Raw genomic sequence first — 19812 nt, forward strand, 5'->3', positions numbered from 1 at the left:
AGCAAAATTTATGTGGAATTACAAAAAAGTCTTCGTATAAAGTACTATCAGTACCTACCCGACAGCCAGAATGGGGTTTTCTGCAAAAGCGAAAGTGTTGAAACGGGAATCAATACGTTTTTTTTATAAAACAGGGACCTAAAAGCAGGGGGATCATCTGATAATAATTGATACCGCCTATGGTCACGTACACCTGTCAGAAGGCTCGCAGGTTGCCAGCCTTTTAAGATGTATTTGACTCTTTTCTCGAAGTACCCTAAGACGTCTTACTACTAATATTTCAGATTTTATATTGAACTGTGTCATTTCGTTATGTCAAGCCATGTTAGTCTAGTGGCTGAGTGTCCGATTCATGACCGAGGACATGCGTTCAAACATCTGTTCAGGATTTTTCAAGTATGTGTGCAATCAATATTTGGTAGTACGGTCATAGACGAAGAAAATATGCCAAACTAGCATATAATGATCCAATAAAACGAGGCCGTGTGTCAGGCACAGAAGATCGATCACATACTTGCAACAATAAACATGCAGAAATGAGTTGCCCCTTTGGGCGGGGGAATATTGAAAAACGATTCACTTCATATTTTATGAGAAATTTAATATTTTTTTTTTTTAAATACCCTATAATAAAATATTTATTCTTGTAATGTAATGCTAAGACATTAAATTATAACAATTATTGTAGTAGAATATTTAAAATTACAGATATGCAGTAAATATAGAAATGCGTGCAAGTTGGCATCAAGTAGTCTTTGGTGTGTTATGCAAAATAATATTTCTTATTAGCTATTACGTCATTAATCAAGAATATTATATGCTTCTACTTTTCATATTAAGCATCAAGACTATTAAGACATAACAGTGTTGTCAACATAAAAACCCACGACGGTTGCCTTCCCGCACAAACTTGGTTTTTTACCGTTTGCGCCTTTTAATAAAAGTAAAATTTGAGTAAATTTATGGTTGGGAAATTTGCAAAGCCAATTTTGCAAATTGTAGTGCTGAATAAAACAAAAGTTGAAAGGCATAAATTTTTTAATCTTATAACTATATATGTACATTATTTACAGTTAAAATACAACTAGTGGCCCATTACTTAATCTAAGACGTTGTCCTTGTTCCTAGCCAATTCGTTTTTAAGTACAAATAAAATTCTATAGATTTATATATATATATATATATATATATATATATATATAGTATAAAATATTGCATAATTGCCGGCAAATAAGTTTGAAAAAGGCGCAAAAGCCTTTGTAGTTAGACAGATAGTTTAGAAGTAGATTAGAAAGATAGTTTAGAAATTTTGACAAGTGACAATTGAAGATTTAAAACCCATTTGCTGTCAAATTTAATAGAATGAACTGTTTGCTGTCAAAAATTTAAAAAAAGAAACAACAATTACATGTAGATACAATAAAATACATGATCGTCAAAAATAAAACCGGATACCCGAATAAATGTTCTATACATTCAACGACATGACATAAGTAATCGATGGTTATAGAACAGCGAGACCGATAATTTAATATATACTGTGGTGATTGTGTCTATTACATCTGACATAATAATATGGTTTTCGTATTATAGCATCTATGTCAATATTATCATTACATTCGTCAGTCGCAATAGTTATTGTCTGTGATTGAACATTTGTCATTTCATTATCATCCATTTGGTTTAGATTAGAAGGAACAAAATGACTCGACTGTAAAAATTCACCGGACGAGCTAAATTCGCTGACATGTGTATAACTACCGGAATCTCCGATATGAGGGTTCCTAAATAGAAAGTTTCTTATATATTTAGCATTATAGGCTTGTATAAAACTAAAAGGCAAACGTTCAATTTGAAACTGTTTAAGCAGTTTAAATTTAATTATTTTACAATAAATATTGACTGTGTGATATAGGCATATGTATAGATGTATAATCCAGATTTTTTTTAAAACCATAAACCTGTTTTATTTTTTTAATTTCAAAGACATTTAATTATACTAGGCACTACAAAAAGCGGACATTATAAATTTATCAAAAAAAATATTTATTTTAATATTACTGCGTAGCATATATATTTAAACTAAAAAAACATTATGAACGCGACTGTCCCTCGCCAACCTATTATACTAATTATTATGGTTTAAAAATTTTTTACTTTATGCCTAATATATTTAAATATCTTTGAAGTCCCTACTTTATTTCTCTTATATCCGATCTTACCCCTGACGTTGACGCACTGCGTCCTTGAATCGAATAGTACAGTCGCGTACATTCATATTGGGCGTCAAGAAATCGTTGAGACGAGAAACGGGTATTGGACGATCGAAGGGATATCCCATTGCCCGTTTATCCGGGTATTTCCGGTCACGAAGACCACAGTATGAAGCAGCATCGTTACAGGAGCCTTTTGTGTCTTGAACCACCTGGAAATGAGGATTTTGTTTAATAAGTAAAACAAACTGCGTAAAACCTAACATTTTCTTATACAAACTCGAAGTTTCAAAACAATTGAAATCAAGAGATTATAACTGTATCTATTGTTAGAAAATTAATTCCATTATTGTTACAAAAAATCTATAGTAGGTAAATGATATTCTCATTACATCATATAAATGTTTGCTATTCGAATAAATGATTCCTTGAAAATTATTAACTCATTTAATTGTGCGTGTCGCGTGTTAAGAGATCGATGCAAGGCAAGTTATGTATTAATAATATAAAAAAAAACTTTTGCTTATTAAGAAGCAATTGAAAATACAATTAAATTATGTAATGTCAATAAAATTTACGGCCGTATTCTAACTACAATGAGATGCTTTTTTATAATTCATTATGAGTTAAATATCCTGCCTTCTTGATAACAGAAGTGGATTTTACAGGCGCTGAAGACCTACCATCTATTTATGTAAAAAATTTGGTAAATAGACGCAAACAGTCCATGTGTCTTTACGGGTGTTTTTTTTTTTATAGAATAGGGGGCAAACGGGCAGGAGGCTCACCTGATGTTAAGTGATACCGCCGCCCATGGACACTCTCAATGCCAGAGGGCTCGCGAGTGCGTTGCCGGCCTTTCAAGAAGTGGTACGCTCTTTTCTTGAAGGACCCTAAGTCAACACATTATAACGTGAAACTTACCCGATCATCATTCCAGTTAGAAATCATACAGAAGAGGACCATAGGGAATCCCTGGGCTGTTCCCTTTGGCACCAACATATGGTGTGGCCATCCACAGCCGCAGAAGTCGAATTCAGCAGCTGTACCAGAACCTGGATCACCAGGTCGGTCGGCTTGACGGCGGAAGGTACGCTCATAGGGAATTGTTACGGACGAATCGAGCGAGCTACGTGTGATGGTGCTTGTACCGGCTGGGACTAAAAAATTATAATTTTATTATACTATTTTAATTAATTATATATATATTTTTTTATTTAGTTATTAAGCTTACGACATCACACACAGTACTTTATCTACTAATTATTTTACAAAATCTTACATCTAAAATGTGTGACACTTAACGTAAACATAAGTTTCACAAAAAAAATAGAAATTTAAAAAATACAATTAAAACATATAATACAAGATAATACAAGCACACAACAAAATAGAATAAAATTATAGAAATTTGTTGACACTTAAAGCAGAAAAAAAAGAAAAATCATCAGCAAAACAGCGATTAGGTTCGAAAAAGGCACCCCACAATGCTTTCTCTAAAACCAATCAGCCCACTACCGAATATATCCAGCTCCGGATAAGCTGTTTTCAATCCGTTAAAATCGTTAAAATTAATATAATGTTTATAATAAGTAAATATATATATATATTACTAGCCGTTTCGCGCCCGCTTTGCTGGACGAATTAAAATAAATTTTATGTTTCATTATTTTATTTTTTTTCATATTTTTATTATTCTTCTTTTTAACTTCCCGCTAAGAAAATTGAAATATTTCGTAAATCGAGTTTTTGACAGATGTTGACGTTTTCACGTTCTAGGAAGTCCGTATGCATAAATTTTCATAAAAGTAAAACAGCAATAAAAAAATGAAGGAACGTTGGAATTAAAAAAATAAATAGCCATAAACCATCTAGGAAAAATTTCGTGGTAGTTTCATGTCGATACGATCAGTGGTTTAAGCGTGAAAAAGCCTCAAACGAACACCATTTTCTTTTTATATATATAGATATAAAAGCCGATTTCCTCACAAGGTTTTCCTTCACCGTTTGAGCGAATGTTAAATGCGCACAAAGATAGAAAGTCCATTGGTGCACAGCCGGGATCGAACCCACGACCTCAGAGATGAGAGTCGCACTAAAGCCACTATGCCAACACATCAATAATACAATTACTATAGCTAATATATAAAAAAAACACAAATAAAAAAAACACTACGTTAGGCCCTTTTCGTTAATATAATATAATATTTATGTTACTAATTTGTTAAATACCATTAAAATATGTGCACAAATGTTATTCAAATAAAATTTATATTGTATATTTCACACTCTAGAGTTTCAAACTCGCTCTTACTCTTACCATATATATTTCCAAACAAAATATATAAGTCAAATAGCTTTCATATAACAAAAGGTGTATTACTTGTTTGAGTAAACTTGTCGAGTTCAATCATAAGCCGCCGTTGATCGTTGAAGTTCAGAGGGTTGCCACGCTCGTCCTGTGTTGGCGCCATGAACAAACGAACGGTACCCATCGTACCTTGGCCTGATGTGTTGTTTACCTCGATACTGTGATTTTTAACAAGAAAAAGTTAATTAATGCTCCTGAGCCACAAATACTATTGAGAGTCGCCAAGACATTAGTGAAGTAGAACGACACCAGAGAAAACGGACAGAATATTATGAAATATTATAAAAGGTGATGACTTTGTTGAATTACAATATAAAAATTGAACATTAAATGAAAAGGAGGGCAACTGGCGGCCTTATCGCTTTCGAGCGATCTCTTACAGACAACCACTGTGATACATGAAAAATAAAATGTGCACATGAATCACGATAATTTAAGATCAGTATCACGTTAGTTAGTAGTTAGTACGAAAGTTAGGGATACGATGTGGACATGTAATGTTTGTACAGAAGAAATTTAAAGGAGAATAGAGAAGGAGCTAAGCGAATAGGGACGGGAAGGAAGGTTTAATTTATTACTAACTAGCAACCATTATTTTGATAAATCTCGTAGGGTTCGCCACGTAAGCGGAAAATATGTAATTATTTACGTTTTACGACATCACATTAGAAACCTCAAAACTAACAGTATTTCGCCATCCATATTTAATGGATGTTATTATACATATAAACCTTCCTCTTCAATCACTCTATCTATTAAAAAAACCGCATCAAAATCCGTTGCGTAAATTTAAAGATTTAAGCATACATAAGGACAGAGAAAGCGTCTTTGTTTTATACTATGTAGTGATAAATTAAATATTCTAGAGATTTCGATATAATTTTAAAATTACTTTATTTAAGAAAAGGTTAATTGTGTTAAAGGACGAGATTTGTGAAATCGCTGCCCAAGGACACGCACAATACCTGTTGAAATCTTTATCAAAACAAAGGACAGAGATTAGTGCTATGGTATACATTGCACTTATCCTATTTTTTCTTTGTATAGAACTGCAACTGGCAGGAGGACACTCACAAGTTCGCGAGTGCGTTGCCGGCTTTTGACGATTGGACATTTAATTTTAATAATATGGTGGAACTGCAATGAAGGAAAAACACTTACACATAGGTGAAGTCGTCATGTGTCAGATGTGTGAAGCGAGCAAGTACTGAACCACGAGGAGTGAAGTCTAGACCTCTACCTAGGTCCACAGTACTTTGTTCCCACTGAGTTGACAAAGTGTTCGCTCCACCAGTTGATTGTATGTCCACCGAAAGAACGCGGATTCCGGGGAAATCCAACTATTAAAATAAAAAAATAATTGCTATAGTATTAATAATTTATAATAAAATAAAAAATGTGTGCGTGTACTAGGTGTACACACGTAAGAAGTGAAACTTCTTTATGACCTTATTTTTCGAAAAATGATCTACTATATGCAACTTTACAGAAATTGGTTAAATAAAGTTAAATTAGATAAAGTTTAAAAAAAGGCTTTTATCATCACAGACATGAATACAAATACAATTATTTAATTTTACCTTATTACTAGTAAGATTATTAAAGAATTTCATTAATTGTAATTATTACTATCATTGTTATCGTTATTATATATTTTTGTTATTAATGCCTTTTAATCTCGTCGGATCAACCGTGGTAGGGACAAGAAAAAGATGGCGCGTAACCGAAAAATGTGACGGTCATTTTTCCAACGCCGATAAAGAAGTTTGACTTCAAAAAGCAACATGGCGCGTAACTGAAAAACGTGACGATTTGCTACAAAATTTCACCCATACGTCGATAAAGAAGTTTCACTTCAAAAAGATGGCGCGTAACGGAAAAATGTGACGCGTAACGAAAAGATGTTACACTAAATTTTTTTCCAACCCCGATAAAGAAGTTTCACTTCAATAATTATCAAATCATTAAGAAATTATTTAGATGATTTCTTATTAAGTTATAGATTACTGCCGTGTCATTCTTTCAAGGGGAAGGTGGGTGGGTTTTTAAAGTCAGGGTGCCTTTATAGCGTGGGAGAGTATTTAGAGACCATAAGTTTGACACCAATTATAAATAAATTAACTTATTATTATGACATTATATTAATGTTCTTACTATATGACATTGCATGCTTATTTATATACCTATATAAATAAGCATGCAAGCCATAAGTACCTACTTATGGCTGATTGTGCGGATTTTTATAATTAATCGATCTTATTATACCACTATCTTAGCAAATAAACTTTATCATCAGTATTTATAGAATGAATTAAATATTAGATAATAATATAATAATAGATTGTATTATCATTATTTTTTTACTTTCTTTACTAAATAACTATACATAAATAAAAATCTATTTACTAAAAATTAAATAGACATTTTAGTTAAACATGGGCAGCTATCATTTTTAACTTACGTCCTTTTGCGACGTTTGTAGGCAATTTATAAAACCCCTCATTAAAAGTACCTTTAATATAGCGTCCTGTACATATTTTAAAATTATCTCAACAACTTCCGACTCACTTCTAAATTGTACTGTAGTTTATTGACTGTACAGTACTTAAAATATTCAAGTATTCATTATCGATATATGTTGTGTATGTCATACCGTGTCAGAGCTGTATGGCTGTAGCTTGTCCTTATAAAGTACGAAGATATCGTCAACATATGCGTGCCAGCGGTAGAATATGGGGTCTCGCATTGCAGTTGCCGAATCACCCATGACACCAAATTGTTCCTAAAACAGGTTTATAAGAATGGAATAATGTCTTTAGTTATACTAGATATTAAAGTAAGAAAATCGTAGAAATGTTTTGACTCTCGCTAACCTCGCTGCTGAAAAGTACACTATGAGGTAATAGATATTTAATTAAAGTCTAACAAGTCTCTTCTTGTGTAAAAAAAACTTGGCGATTAAAAAGAGTGGCGGAGAGTTTATTGCCAGTTCTACACCCTTGATTTGAGAACTGGCACTAAATGTAAAGTTAGAAGCATTACATATACATTTCTTTTTTTGACGTATATGATTAAATGATTTTTGACTTTGACTTATATCTTATATAATAAATAAGAAGAGTTGAGTAGAAAATATTTCATTATCAGAAGGAAGGCATTTTACTATGATATGATCAATGAATCGGGCGAGAAATTGGTTCATATACCCAATAGCTACGAGGCCCCACTACGTACCAGGTTCCTATGATCAGGATCGTGTGCATATGAGATGAAAACATGGCCCATGTTGTGAAGATCTCCATAGAAAGGCCGGTTGGGGCTGAGGATTGAAGACTCCATCATGTTACCAAGGTTGTCGATCCCTGTCTCATCATCTAGGGGGATGCGACGACCATTTGGCTGAAAATAATAATTAAAATAAATATAGTTTTAAAAAAACACGCTTTTAAAGCACATCAAACTAAAAAGTGAAAAATAATTCCTAATTTAGGCTGAAAATGGTAATGAACAAAAAATACTGGTATTATTGTGAAAAAGCGTGGGTTGCTCTATAGACGAAAAATATGGCACATTTATTTACCACTTTTTAGTCCTAGCAGCAATACGTGTTGTCTCAATTTAATCGTATTGCTTTGTGGACTTAAAAAAAATTTCATTGCTTTTTCGAGATAAACCTATGAAATTATTATATTGTCGCTGATTCTTTATAAGTGTACAAAGTTTGAATTAAATCTGTCCATTTAAAGTGGGTCAAAATCGAGTCTGAAGGAGTCGGTTACATACATACATACAGGTGAAGCTAATATAAAGCGTGTAATATAGCGTAAATTCTATGGCGAAGGGACTGCGCATTTTCTGGCGTTAATTGGAAAGCAACTCTACATTGTACATGGACCCTAATCAAAGACGAGTCATTTTAATGTTTTACAGAACCTAATCCAATGACTTGGAGATTACACTTTATTGTAAATGACGGCATTTTTAATACCAATCTCGGGCTAACTAAAGCAACATAAATATAGTGGAACGTTTATGCTGGTGATCTCTTTTTCATATGTGTATTTAACTAGAATTTTATGAACTTTTATGAATTATGAGAAAAGTCACAAATTTTAAATTACGGAATTTGATTGATAGGTGCAGAATTAGTGCAAACAGACTTAGATAGTAGAGCTAAAGTATCGATAATTATATATAATTATTTTAGAGCAGTAAGTACATACACTTCATTTAATCAAAATTTACTATTGTATATACGTACGTATCAAAATAGTTATTTAAAATTCGGTCGGTGTAAGAACAATTTTATATTTTTTATCAATTTTCGATATGTTTTATATAAAAAATTAGGAGTCACGGTATTAGAGTATTAACCAAAACTTTACTAACCAGCATAATACTCATGCTGTTGATAGCTTCAATGAATCGGTCTCTCCATGTCTCCATCTCCGAAACGTCACTACGGATCTGGTCAACTGGACGGTTCAGATCTTGAATCTTGGATCCTTCGAATCTGTAAAACAGTTGATTAGAAGTTAAAAAATATATTAATATTTTTGACGTGATAACGTCTTTAAAATCGTTTTAGTCGGGTGACATGTTCAGAAACTTGTGTCACACCAAAACCTCACGAGCGCGATCGCAGGTATAACGAGAGAGAGACGGACCGATCTCCCGCCTCATCTCGAGCGCTGCCAGTCATTCCGTGAATGTATGAAGAAAAATGTATATCATAGTCGAATAAGTAAACTTGTCATTTTACACCCGAAATTTATCATCAAAAGTGTGAATAAAACGATAGATGTAATTTAAAGTTTGAAAAAATTGTTATCTTCATTAATTCCTTACTTCCCAAAAACTTATATCACCAATAAGACGTTATCACGTAAACATCTCGATCGTAAACCTACTTTACAAACAACCAATATTTTTTTTAACGATTTTTGTGTTAGTATGGTATTTGTACTAACTCCATGTGAATCATTCAAAAAAGATACATATATTTATATACATATATGATGGTAACCTTCTCAATAGATGTCACTTAAAACAGTATTTGTTTATATCCAAAATAAAACATGATCGACCGAAATACAATATTTTTTAAATGAATTAATTTCTCTTTCAGTAAACATCTTTTTTAAACTAAGGTTTTTAAGTAAAGTTATAGACCAAATTAAGTTACCTTGGCGGCCAGGCCCTGCTGGCGACTTGAGAGTCTAGTTTGGGGAAATACCCTTCCTCGATGGGTTCACGGAAGTTACTGTATCGTCGAGGTTTTCCTAGGTTATTACAATAACGCTCAGTTGTGTATCTGGAAAACAAATTTATTTTTATAACCCTCTAATGGACGTTTACTTAATCGAATAAAAGGTGTTTTACAATATTAATTTACTTTTACTTACGTAATATATTACGATGAAATATTTAGTATTTTAGGAAAGGAAAGGAAATCTAAACTAGATGGCGCTATACGCAATTTGTTTTAAACAAAAAAAATATTCTGGAATCTTTTAACTAGATGGCACTTTTAGACATTATTTTTGTATTAGAACAGGCTTTTGAACAAATTATCTTAAACAGATGGCGATAGTGAATATTATGTTCTATAAATTTAGCATGAAAAGGGGTTACTCAACTAGATGGCGCTTAATACACAAAACAGGTATTTATGTCAAAACGACCAAAATTACCAAAATGTCAATTTAAACCAGGTGTCACTATTCATCATTAATTATAATACATATTATATTAAATTGTACTAAAACGTAGTAAACATTTTAAACAACAGTCGGCACCATAATACGTGGCAATATTTTTCTCTATAAGATTAAGATAATTAAAAGGCTAACCGTGCAACAATCTGCTGGTGCATGTAGTAGAACAGCTCTCCACGTCTGTCTTTGGCTACTATAGAACGGTCGGAAGCGTCGAATGGGTAGACCAAATGCCAATGCCAGTGATGTAGATTGATGCCAATGTCTTCGCGGAAGTAGGCGACTCTCTGTTCAGGCTCGCTTTCTGCTGCCGTGTAGTTTTGGGGGATTAGAACCGGCATCTGCTGGAAATGATTTAAAGGTTTAATGGGTTTTTAAAATCTTTTTTTAAAATCTTTTTTTATTTATTTATTTATTTATTCCATATCATTATTCTATCATTACAGTAATTACTAATTCGATAGAACGAAACAACATTTATACCCACACCAATTAACCTAGATAAAAAAACATTTAAAAAATATATATATTTATATACCTACATCTTATAACTAATAATATAGGAAGCAACTCTTGTGAACTCAGCCAGTGTACAAACTATATATGTACATATAAAAGTGTACAAACTAATAAAATAAATAAATCACTTTTTTTCAATTCACAATTAATATATCGAATTACGATAGTAACAGGATATATAGAAGGTAATTTGAATTTTGCTCAGATGTTTTATAATCAAGTGTCTCCTAATTGCCTATTAGTTGGAAGCACAAATATGAATCGAAGTGTTACGTTACGTTTTCCTAAATTTTCGTTGTCTTGTAATTTTTAAAATATATAATTTTGGGTAAAATATTTCCATATAATTGATAAATCCATAAATTTTAAATGAACTATACGCAGGATGGCAACGTCGCATATTTTAAAACTTAATAACGGCAATTTTTTTATAGAATCAGGGGTCAAATTAGCCCACGAGACAACGAAAAGGGCAGTCATCGCAGCCCATGGGCACCCATTTTTAGTGGATGCGTTGCCGGCCTTTGATGGAGGAGTAAACTCTTACTTTGAACAATTAAAGGTCGTATCTCTCAGGGAAGACCGGGAGTCAATTCCACAGTTCACTAGTTTGCAAAAGAAAGTGTCTTGTGAAGCGAATTGAAGACTTCTAGCCATCAAGGTGATGCTGATGAAATATTGAATTGATACAGCTCGTACGGTAAACAAACCAAACAACTCTTCAGAACAGTAACCATAGTACACTTTGTAGAATACGCATAGAGACGCAATGTCTCTGCGTAGAGGGAATCAAGCCGATCGGTAATATACTCTTACAATTTGGTTTTGCAAAATTTGTGACAGATACGTCTATATATCAAAGTAATCACCAACGTTCCCTTACCCTGTTTCCTGTGGGTACCACAGACGACACTTCTCTAGCTTTGCGGAATACTTTAGGATCCATGAACTTGTCAGGGAATGTCTCAGCAAAGGTTGGGATGTTTAGACCCCTGGTGTCATCCCTGAAGAAAAGCATCATATGTTAATAACATTACTAAACTATGTTTTTGATGTGAAACATCTATAGCCGCACGTAAAACCGATTTCTGGCGTGGCGACGCATGCCGTGGCGACGCGTCGCCACGCTATATGATGGTATATATATATACATTATACAGTCTATATGTTTATTCAATAAATAGTCATCGTTATCAGAAAAAAAATCGTAATATTTTATTTTATCATTCTGACATATTTAGTTCCTATCACAATCTGTTCTTTTCTGCATGCTACTTTTACAAAATAATGTCGATGTTTCACATCTGCCAGGCGTCCCGCGACGGCTCACATTTTTTTTTACTATATTTGTATAATATATGTTTTGGATAAGCTAATATTGATAAGTTTTCACAAAGAGATTTTTGTGATCGTGAAGTACAAATACTACGTTTCACCCTAGTTCAGCAGTCGTAACCATCGACTTAATCTAAAAGCAAAATATGCTATAAATGTATTAATTGCTAATATGTTGAATATAGCCACAGTAATAAGTACCTGTGTAATATAGCCACAGAGAGACAGTAGTTGAATAGGTAGGGGTTGACTCTCATCTGACAGTACGAACAGATTGACTGCAGGTCATCCACGTCACGCATACCTGAAAGTCCAGACACACTTATAATTAGGGCACCACGCGGCCTTATCGCTTAAAAGCTCTTCCAGGCAACCATCATAAAAAACAAATACAATTGTATAGTAAAGTGCAAGAAGTGCAAAACTACAGAAAATATACAGTAACTTAAATTAAAACAAGTATAAAATTCATAAGAATATGAAATCGACAATAAGTTCTTATAGTAAGATTTTTTTTTAAATTAATAGAAAAATTATATCGGATATGGACAGAAGGTGAATATAACATCCATTTACATATATTGAAACTGTGGTAAGGTAAACAAAAAATCAATAACACTCGCAAAGCACCACTAAAGTATTATTTTTTTTCTTTTTTTTTAATGGCTCTGGCACGGTTTGTGCATTAGCCAGCGTCAAGTATAAGATTTTTATAATTCGTGCTTTTTGCCTTAGAAATTCGACCATGTCCTCCATGTACGGTTTAGGCACTCGCCCTGTACCGCACAACCCTCCCAAAGGCCGAGAACAAATTTAAATTAAATTAAAACTTGCCTTCGAACCGGGAATCGAACCCGGTACCCCTCACCTAGCTGCCACTTAATAAAATTATTACTTACCCATGAAGATATCAATAAGCTTGGCAGCCATTTTCCTATGTTTCTCTATCCACAGAGAAAACTGAGCATTGTATGGGAGTTGCTGCGGCAAGGAGAGATCAGGCAAAGCAATGTTTCGAACCGGGATTGTCTTGGTCGCATCATTTCCGAATCGGTCAGCTAGCACGTTACTGGACGACTTGTATTTTTCCGGCTGAAATTTATTTATGTTCGTTACGCTGACAAGAATATTTGAGTTGGTTTAAGAGTTTGTCGGTTCCAGGACAGTCGGAGCCTCGGCCCTCAGCCACCATTTAGATTTAACTAGCAGCACTTTAAAAAAAAATCATGTAGTACTATATTCTGAATCTGGTGTTTTGTTACTTTTTTAAACCTACCTAACCTTGTTTTAGACAAATAAACAAAATAACGAATAAATTAACTTAATTTGAGCTGTACCTATAAACTGACAATGCTAAGATTTTTGAAGTATAAGTTTATTTTAAAACATGTACTTACATAGTAGTTATCGGGTAGTTGAAACACCTCCTTGTTCTCACCCTTTTGCATAAAGCATGGCTCCGTCGGCCGGTCGAAGAACAACAGAAGATTGTTCTTCGAAGACATCTTTTACTGAAACATACAAATAGTCAATATCCTGCTATTTCGTCTCTCCTAGTAACTCTAATTTATGTTGTGTTGGTGCCCGTGGGGTAGACACATTTCTGTGTCGACCCATAGAAATATTGACCACCATTGATCACAGATATATAAAAAGAACATACCAGAATAATATTATTTGCAATTATAATAATTAAATAATTTATGTTGTTTTAAAATATAATTTAAAAAAACTTACCAGTTTCTGCTGTTGTTACCCAAATTGTTTGTTAGCCGTGCTTATCACGGCTGACTGTGCTTATTGACGGTTGGGCTTTACCTTATATAACAACTTTACACACGGTTTTCAGTACTTTGTGCAAATGTAAGGGTCGACGTACGCTACTACATTATAAAAAGCTATAACATCTCCAAATAATTTTGATATTAAAATTCTTATTGTATGTGTAATTCAGCAAGAAATAAATACTATAAACCTAGGTACATCAGCGACCTAGTTTCATTAATCAGTTTTTTACGATATTACATCTAAGACCTGTATACTATAACGTCAATAAGACAAATATAATTTCAAGAGCTGTAAAACCATTTTTTCTCTATGAAGTTACATATTTGATAGCGCTCAAGATGAGATTGTGATTTGAGATTTACCAATTAAACTTGGGCTATAATATTTAGAGACCGACACTCCTTTACAATTAGGTCCATTAGTAAAAATCAATTTCTCACTATCAATCTCTATCTCTAACTAAATTATATTTAATAGTATAATTTAATATAATAATTTTAGTGGACAGCAAACCTTACGTTATAATTTTTGAAGACGGGACGCTGCGGTTAGTATATCAGAAGGAAATAAATTGATAGCTATATTTTAGCTATATACAGTTTACTATAGAGCAAGATCCCAGGGCCGCCAGACATCACGTATTTTCTGACGGATGAAATGTGGACGATTGGGTAGTGTTAGTATGTACTATGATCGTATGCCTACCTGCTAGCTTGGTCAAACGGCCAATTTCCAGGTATCAGGTAATCAAGGTACACAAAAACATTACTTACTTCACGTAAATTCTCATGGCTGATTTTTATATATGTTTTCGAGTGTATAGTTAAAAATAAATTGTCAATACTCCCAGACACTTTCCGTCGGCCATATTGCTTAACAGACGCTTTAAGGGTCTCAAAATAATTAGTCAACTTCACGTAAATTCTGACGCTCCATTTTTATATATGTTCATCCGACAACTATTTTAAAAGCTTTGACAAGAAGACAGACCGATCCAAGGGGCCAATCATCCCCTAAACTAAATTTTAATATCTCTATGAGTGAGAGAGCATTATCTACGCGCATGAGACTGAGTGAGACCGACTGCGCTGTTAAAGCCATGAAAATTACTTGAACAGATATTTTATAATTTTTAGAACTTTTGTTGACCAGTAAATTGTAGCAACAAAAATAAGAAAAAAATTGACACATAATAAATAATACTAAAGTTAGCCGACATTTTTTTTTTTTTCAATTTATTAATTAGAACTAAAAAATATTTTTTAAAAATACCACTTATATTTAAATAGCAGCAATTTTTTTAATTAATTATTTATTGGAAATTTGGAAACAAAGTGGAAAAATATTAATTCTTCAATATTTCTTAACAGTGGCTTTTAATCTTCATTATCATCATCATCAAATATCAATCTTGAAATTGAATATCTAAATCGTGATCGTCATCATCAGCATTATCCTTATTTTCTTCCTCTGTAAAAAACAAGTTAAACAATGAAGGTCTGAAAAAACTAAAAAGATACAAATAATATGAGAAACGAAAATAATTTACCTGATTGTTCTTCCAGCGACTCACTGACAAAACCCGGTAATTGATCTCCATCGAACCAATGAAAATCATATTTACCATCTTGTAGTGTCCAGCCATTGTTTTCGGGGTTGAAAATATTTATCATCTTCATACTTGCATTGTTCCAAAGCTAGCCCGTCGAAACTGTTGCCAAAGCTCACTTTTACAAGGTGGTAAGTTACAGGCATCGAAGTTTCTTAAATTCTTTCGATTGAATTCTTCATTTATATCAGATATCATGTATGTAAATGATAAACAACTGTAGTCTGGCAGCATCTACATCAATTATTCCAGGAAAATTGTAAACATCACAGATAAATTTTTGTATTATGTTGAATACACGTTCTTCTTCATCTACATCACCAACAAAATCCAACGTACCAAAACGGTGAAATGCTTTGTTGGTACTCTTCATTTTTCTTCAAAATATTAAACGGCTTTTGCTTGCCCTTTTTGAATAATAATAATTTTTCAAGTAATTTTCATGGCTTTAACAGCGCAGTCGGTCTCACTCAGTCTCATGCGCGTAGATAATGCTCTCTCACTCATAGAGATATTAAAATTTAGTTTAGGGGATGATTGGCCCCTTGGATCGGTCTGTCTTCTTGTCAAAGCTTTTAAAATAGTTGTCGGATGAACATATATAAATATGGAGCGTCAGAATTTACGTGAAGTTGACTAATTATTTTGAGACCCTTAAAGCGTCTGTTAAGCAATATGGCCGACGGAAAGTGTCTGGGAGTATTGACAATTTATTTTTAACTATACACTCGAAAACATATATAAAAATCAGCCATGAGAATTTACGTGAAGTAAGTAATGTTTTTGTGTACCTTAATTACCTGATACCTGGAAATTGGCCGTTTGACCAAGCTAGCAGGTAGGCATACGATCATAGTACATACTTACACTACCCAATCGTCCACATTTCATCCGTCAGAAAATACGTGATGTCTGGCGGCCCTGGGATCTTGGACCACTACGGAAATAAATAATTATGTTAGCATATGAGAAATCAAAATCACAACAGTGAATGTTTCTATAACATTCTTAAAACACGAATTTTCTAGTCTAATATTGGAAAAGGAATAGAGATTAAAGCGCAAATATTCTACCAAATTAAAAGCACTTAAGAGTACCATGTATGTATAGAATTCCATAAAGATGAGAAATTATGGCAATATGGTAAATCTGATGCAGAATTAAAACATCTTAGATTTCTCTTAAAACTTAATGAACTGATTACCTTAATGTAGGGATGCCTAAGATTCCAATTTAATGACGTGGAATAAGTGATACCTGTATCTTATGTTCCATAATAAACATACTTCATTTTTATTTAATTTTTTAAGCTGTTCACACTTTTTAACTGTACATTTAAACGAGAAGCTTTTAATAATATCCCTGAATTATGTACTCTAATAGCTGATACAAAAAAGGAAGCTTAATGTTATTTAGAAAAAAAATCAGGCATTGGTTTGTAAGAAAGTTTAATAATAATAGAAGTATTGAAAATATCTCCAGTGAAACATATTAACAAATTAAAATACAATAAATTTAGATAAGTACTAACATATGAATTTACTATGCTAGGTATAGTCTAGGAATTAACTAAAATTTTATTAATAAATACACTAGACGTGAATGTGTACACAAGTAACTTCTTATTCTATACATGCGGGCCGTGAGAGTCATTCATACAACAAGCATTCAACCGACCATTCCATGTCAGCCTTGGACATCCCACTGGGGCTGGGGGCCTGCTGCTGCGGGAATGTACACTGGTCCAGTGGGCGAACAAGGTTAAAGGATTATGGGAGCTGGGAGTTAGGCTAAGGACGTAGGATAAGGGAGGGAAAGGGAGGTAGGGAAGAAAGGAATTAACCGCTCTTGAAAAGCAGTATCGCTACTTGGCCAAGGTAGAAGTAAATGAAATGACGAGTCTCATGCGTCACGTAAGAACCGAAGTTACGTCCGACAATGCAATGCCATGTGGGGTTGTATTTCTTGTCAAACTCTTTCTTGATAAATGCAGCAATGTCCTGAAAGGTATAGTTGACATTAAATTATTTAGTAAATAGTTAACCATATTTTTAAACATGACAGTAGAACTAGAATTCATCAACAACAGTTTCAGAATTGTGGATTCAATTACAAAGATATTACCTTCAGTTTCTACAAAAATTATTTCATTTTTACATTACATTATTTTTAATTATTTAAAAAATGACAAATATCTTTTTGTGAAGTGTAATTGTGGCTAACCACAATCATAACTGTTCTGTGATAAGGAAACCTTCCTACAATTTTACATATTATCAGTCTATTTAGTAGTCTCATAGCAGGTAAGTTGTTTTAAAATACTAAAAAAACTAAATTGTAATAATGTAATGTTTGGATGATTTTCCAATAAAGCATTTTTTGCTGGGGACCATCGTGTTCTGTTAACAAGTTTTATGCCACACCTTAAGCTACATATATGTAAAATATAGTCACCAATATTGACTTTGTATAAACCAAACATAAGGATAATTAAGGAGATCTTAAAATTACCTTTTCAATATTAAATTTTTCGAGTGCCTGTGTTGCACAGTCAACAGCATCCTGCTGCATCTCCTCACCCATATCAGCATTCTTGATCACTGCCTTTCTGTCACACATCTTGTATACTTCCTTACTGAAAATGGGACAAAATGTTAACAATATTGGCATACAATCAGTAGCAATTGGAAAAACTGGAGACTAATAAAATGATATTGTACCCTGTTGAATATCATTAATTTGCACAATATATATAGTAAAAGCCTACGAGTATTCCTCTTGGAATGTACAACCAGTATATTACAACATGTTGGTGTATGCCATGTAATCTTAGTAAATAAAACATGGCATATCATACAATTTCATTGATTTCTTGCATTGGTAGCAATAATGCACATTTTACAACATGTTATTTTAAATTTTATCTTGTTCAAGATTATGTTATGGAATCAGTACCTAAGAACACATTGCAAAACTAATAAGGAGCACTTAATATTTTAGATTTTATCACGGAAATTCTTACAGACAAAAAGAAATAAAGAAAACATTATTCCTTTTATAAAGATTGCAGTGATTTACGTACTTAATTTTCCTAAATTGATTTTTCACATGCGTACAAAAGATTGATTGTTTATGTTCGATAAATGGATCTAAAAATAACTTTCATCAAAAGGTCAATGTAGGATCCAATGCGACACTTTATGCTGCATTTGTTTTAAAAAATCCAACAAATACCTGCTTTCTGTATTAGAACACTTTTTCGTAGTAATCCGCACTAAAGCACTGGCGGTAAACCCCGTCATCAAATAGATATTAACCGAAATTTTCGATTACGTGGAAATGCGACAAATTTTTATAAATCCATGGGAGAAAAGGCCATTGTCATAGAAACTATTGAATTAAATCGATAAAACTATTTACAGAGCGAACCTTGGAGAAATATTAACATTTTACGGCCCCGTAATTTTAAATGTGTTTTAACTCGGAAAACAGTATGTAAAACGTACAAAATTTTATTAAAACTCTGACAAATATATGAGCATTTAAAAATAAATTAAATTATACTCACTTTTACGTTGAAAATTGAAATATGAATAATTTTTCACGAAACGATTTTGATACCGGAGACTGGAGATTCAATGCTACTTTCTAGAGGATTCTTTCAAAGGCTTCTTTCACCGAAGATTACGCAAGATTGTTATAGAGGGCGTTCGAAATTCAAAAATTATTCCAAATATAAATACGATTTTAATTTATGAATTTTTAATAAGTGATAAAAGTAATCTTTGAATTAAAACAAAACTAATGGTTGTATTGTGATGGCCAGAAAATAAAATATCATTTACTTTCCAGAATATATTTTAGAGTATGAACATTTTTTACGATGATTTTTATGATGATAGGTTCCAATTTAATTTTTTTTTGTTGATAACATGCTACATAAGTTTTCACCTACCTACTTTAATTAAGTAACCAAAGTAATGCGTATAATTATATAATAAAAATGTTTAATTCTGTGATAATGTTACAATCTTGAATCTTGATCTTACCATACCATAGAATTCTATGATTTAGTTGTACAAATATGAAATATCTGATTTTATCATAGCCAATCTTGCATGTGTAAGGGCTGCTTCCTACTAATAGTGTGTAAATTCTTGGTTAAATAAATGTATAATTATTTAAGGAAATGTATTATTTTAACATTTTGGGGTAAACGCAAAAATTATACTGGCAATGGGAATCTATTATGTCAGTTAG

General features: G+C 32.7%; 2 protein-coding genes across 3 annotated transcripts; both read right to left on the reverse strand.

Annotated features, from left to right (window-relative positions):
• Positions 1 to 1867: 1867 nt before the first annotated feature.
• On the reverse strand, positions 1868 to 13994 carry LOC125060210 (phenoloxidase subunit 1). 2 transcript variants are annotated; one of them, XM_047665008.1, is made up of 14 exons: positions 13893 to 13994; positions 13553 to 13666; positions 13055 to 13247; positions 12357 to 12459; positions 11704 to 11824; positions 10437 to 10642; positions 9770 to 9898; positions 8974 to 9097; positions 7819 to 7983; positions 7238 to 7366; positions 5746 to 5924; positions 4597 to 4742; positions 3138 to 3373; positions 1868 to 2425 (listed from the first exon to the last, which is right to left on the reverse strand). In XM_047665008.1, the coding sequence occupies exons 2-14, from the start codon at positions 13658 to 13660 to the stop codon at positions 2219 to 2221; spliced, it is 2046 nt and encodes a 681-aa protein (XP_047520964.1). In that variant the 5' UTR covers positions 13661 to 13666; positions 13893 to 13994; the 3' UTR covers positions 1868 to 2218. The 2 variants fall into 2 exon arrangements, with proteins under 2 accessions (XP_047520964.1, XP_047520957.1); XM_047665001.1 differs by having other exon boundaries at positions 10437 to 10645.
• Positions 13995 to 16983: 2989 nt separating this feature from the next.
• LOC125055614 (dynein light chain 2, cytoplasmic) lies at positions 16984 to 19278 on the reverse strand. Its single transcript, XM_047658076.1, has 3 exons — positions 19121 to 19278; positions 18064 to 18187; positions 16984 to 17552 (listed from the first exon to the last, which is right to left on the reverse strand). The coding sequence occupies exons 2-3, from the start codon at positions 18169 to 18171 to the stop codon at positions 17391 to 17393; spliced, it is 270 nt and encodes an 89-aa protein (XP_047514032.1). The 5' UTR covers positions 18172 to 18187; positions 19121 to 19278; the 3' UTR covers positions 16984 to 17390.
• Between the last annotated feature and the right edge of the window lie 534 nt (positions 19279 to 19812).

This window comes from Pieris napi, chromosome 2 (genome assembly GCF_905475465.1).
Source record: "Pieris napi chromosome 2, ilPieNapi1.2, whole genome shotgun sequence".
Taxonomy (NCBI): domain Eukaryota; kingdom Metazoa; phylum Arthropoda; class Insecta; order Lepidoptera; family Pieridae; genus Pieris; species Pieris napi.

Excerpts from the sequence above, each read along its gene's own strand:
- LOC125055614 (XM_047658076.1), bottom strand. The coding sequence starts at position 18,171 with ATGTGTGACAGAAAGGCAGTGATCAAGAATGCTGATATGGGTGAGGAG. Across the intron at positions 17,553-18,063 it reads AAAAATTTAATATTGAAAAG|GACATTGCTGCATTTATCAA; the intron begins GTAATTTTAAGA and ends TATACCTTTCAG.
- LOC125060210 (XM_047665001.1), bottom strand. The coding sequence starts at position 13,660 with ATGTCTTCGAAGAACAATCTTCTGTTGTTCTTCGACCGGCCGACGGAG. Across the intron at positions 9,098-9,769 it reads AGCAGGGCCTGGCCGCCAAG|ATTCGAAGGATCCAAGATTC; the intron begins GTAACTTAATTT and ends ACTGTTTTACAG. Across the intron at positions 2,426-3,137 it reads CTAACTGGAATGATGATCGG|GTGGTTCAAGACACAAAAGG; the intron begins GTAAGTTTCACG and ends CCTCATTTCCAG.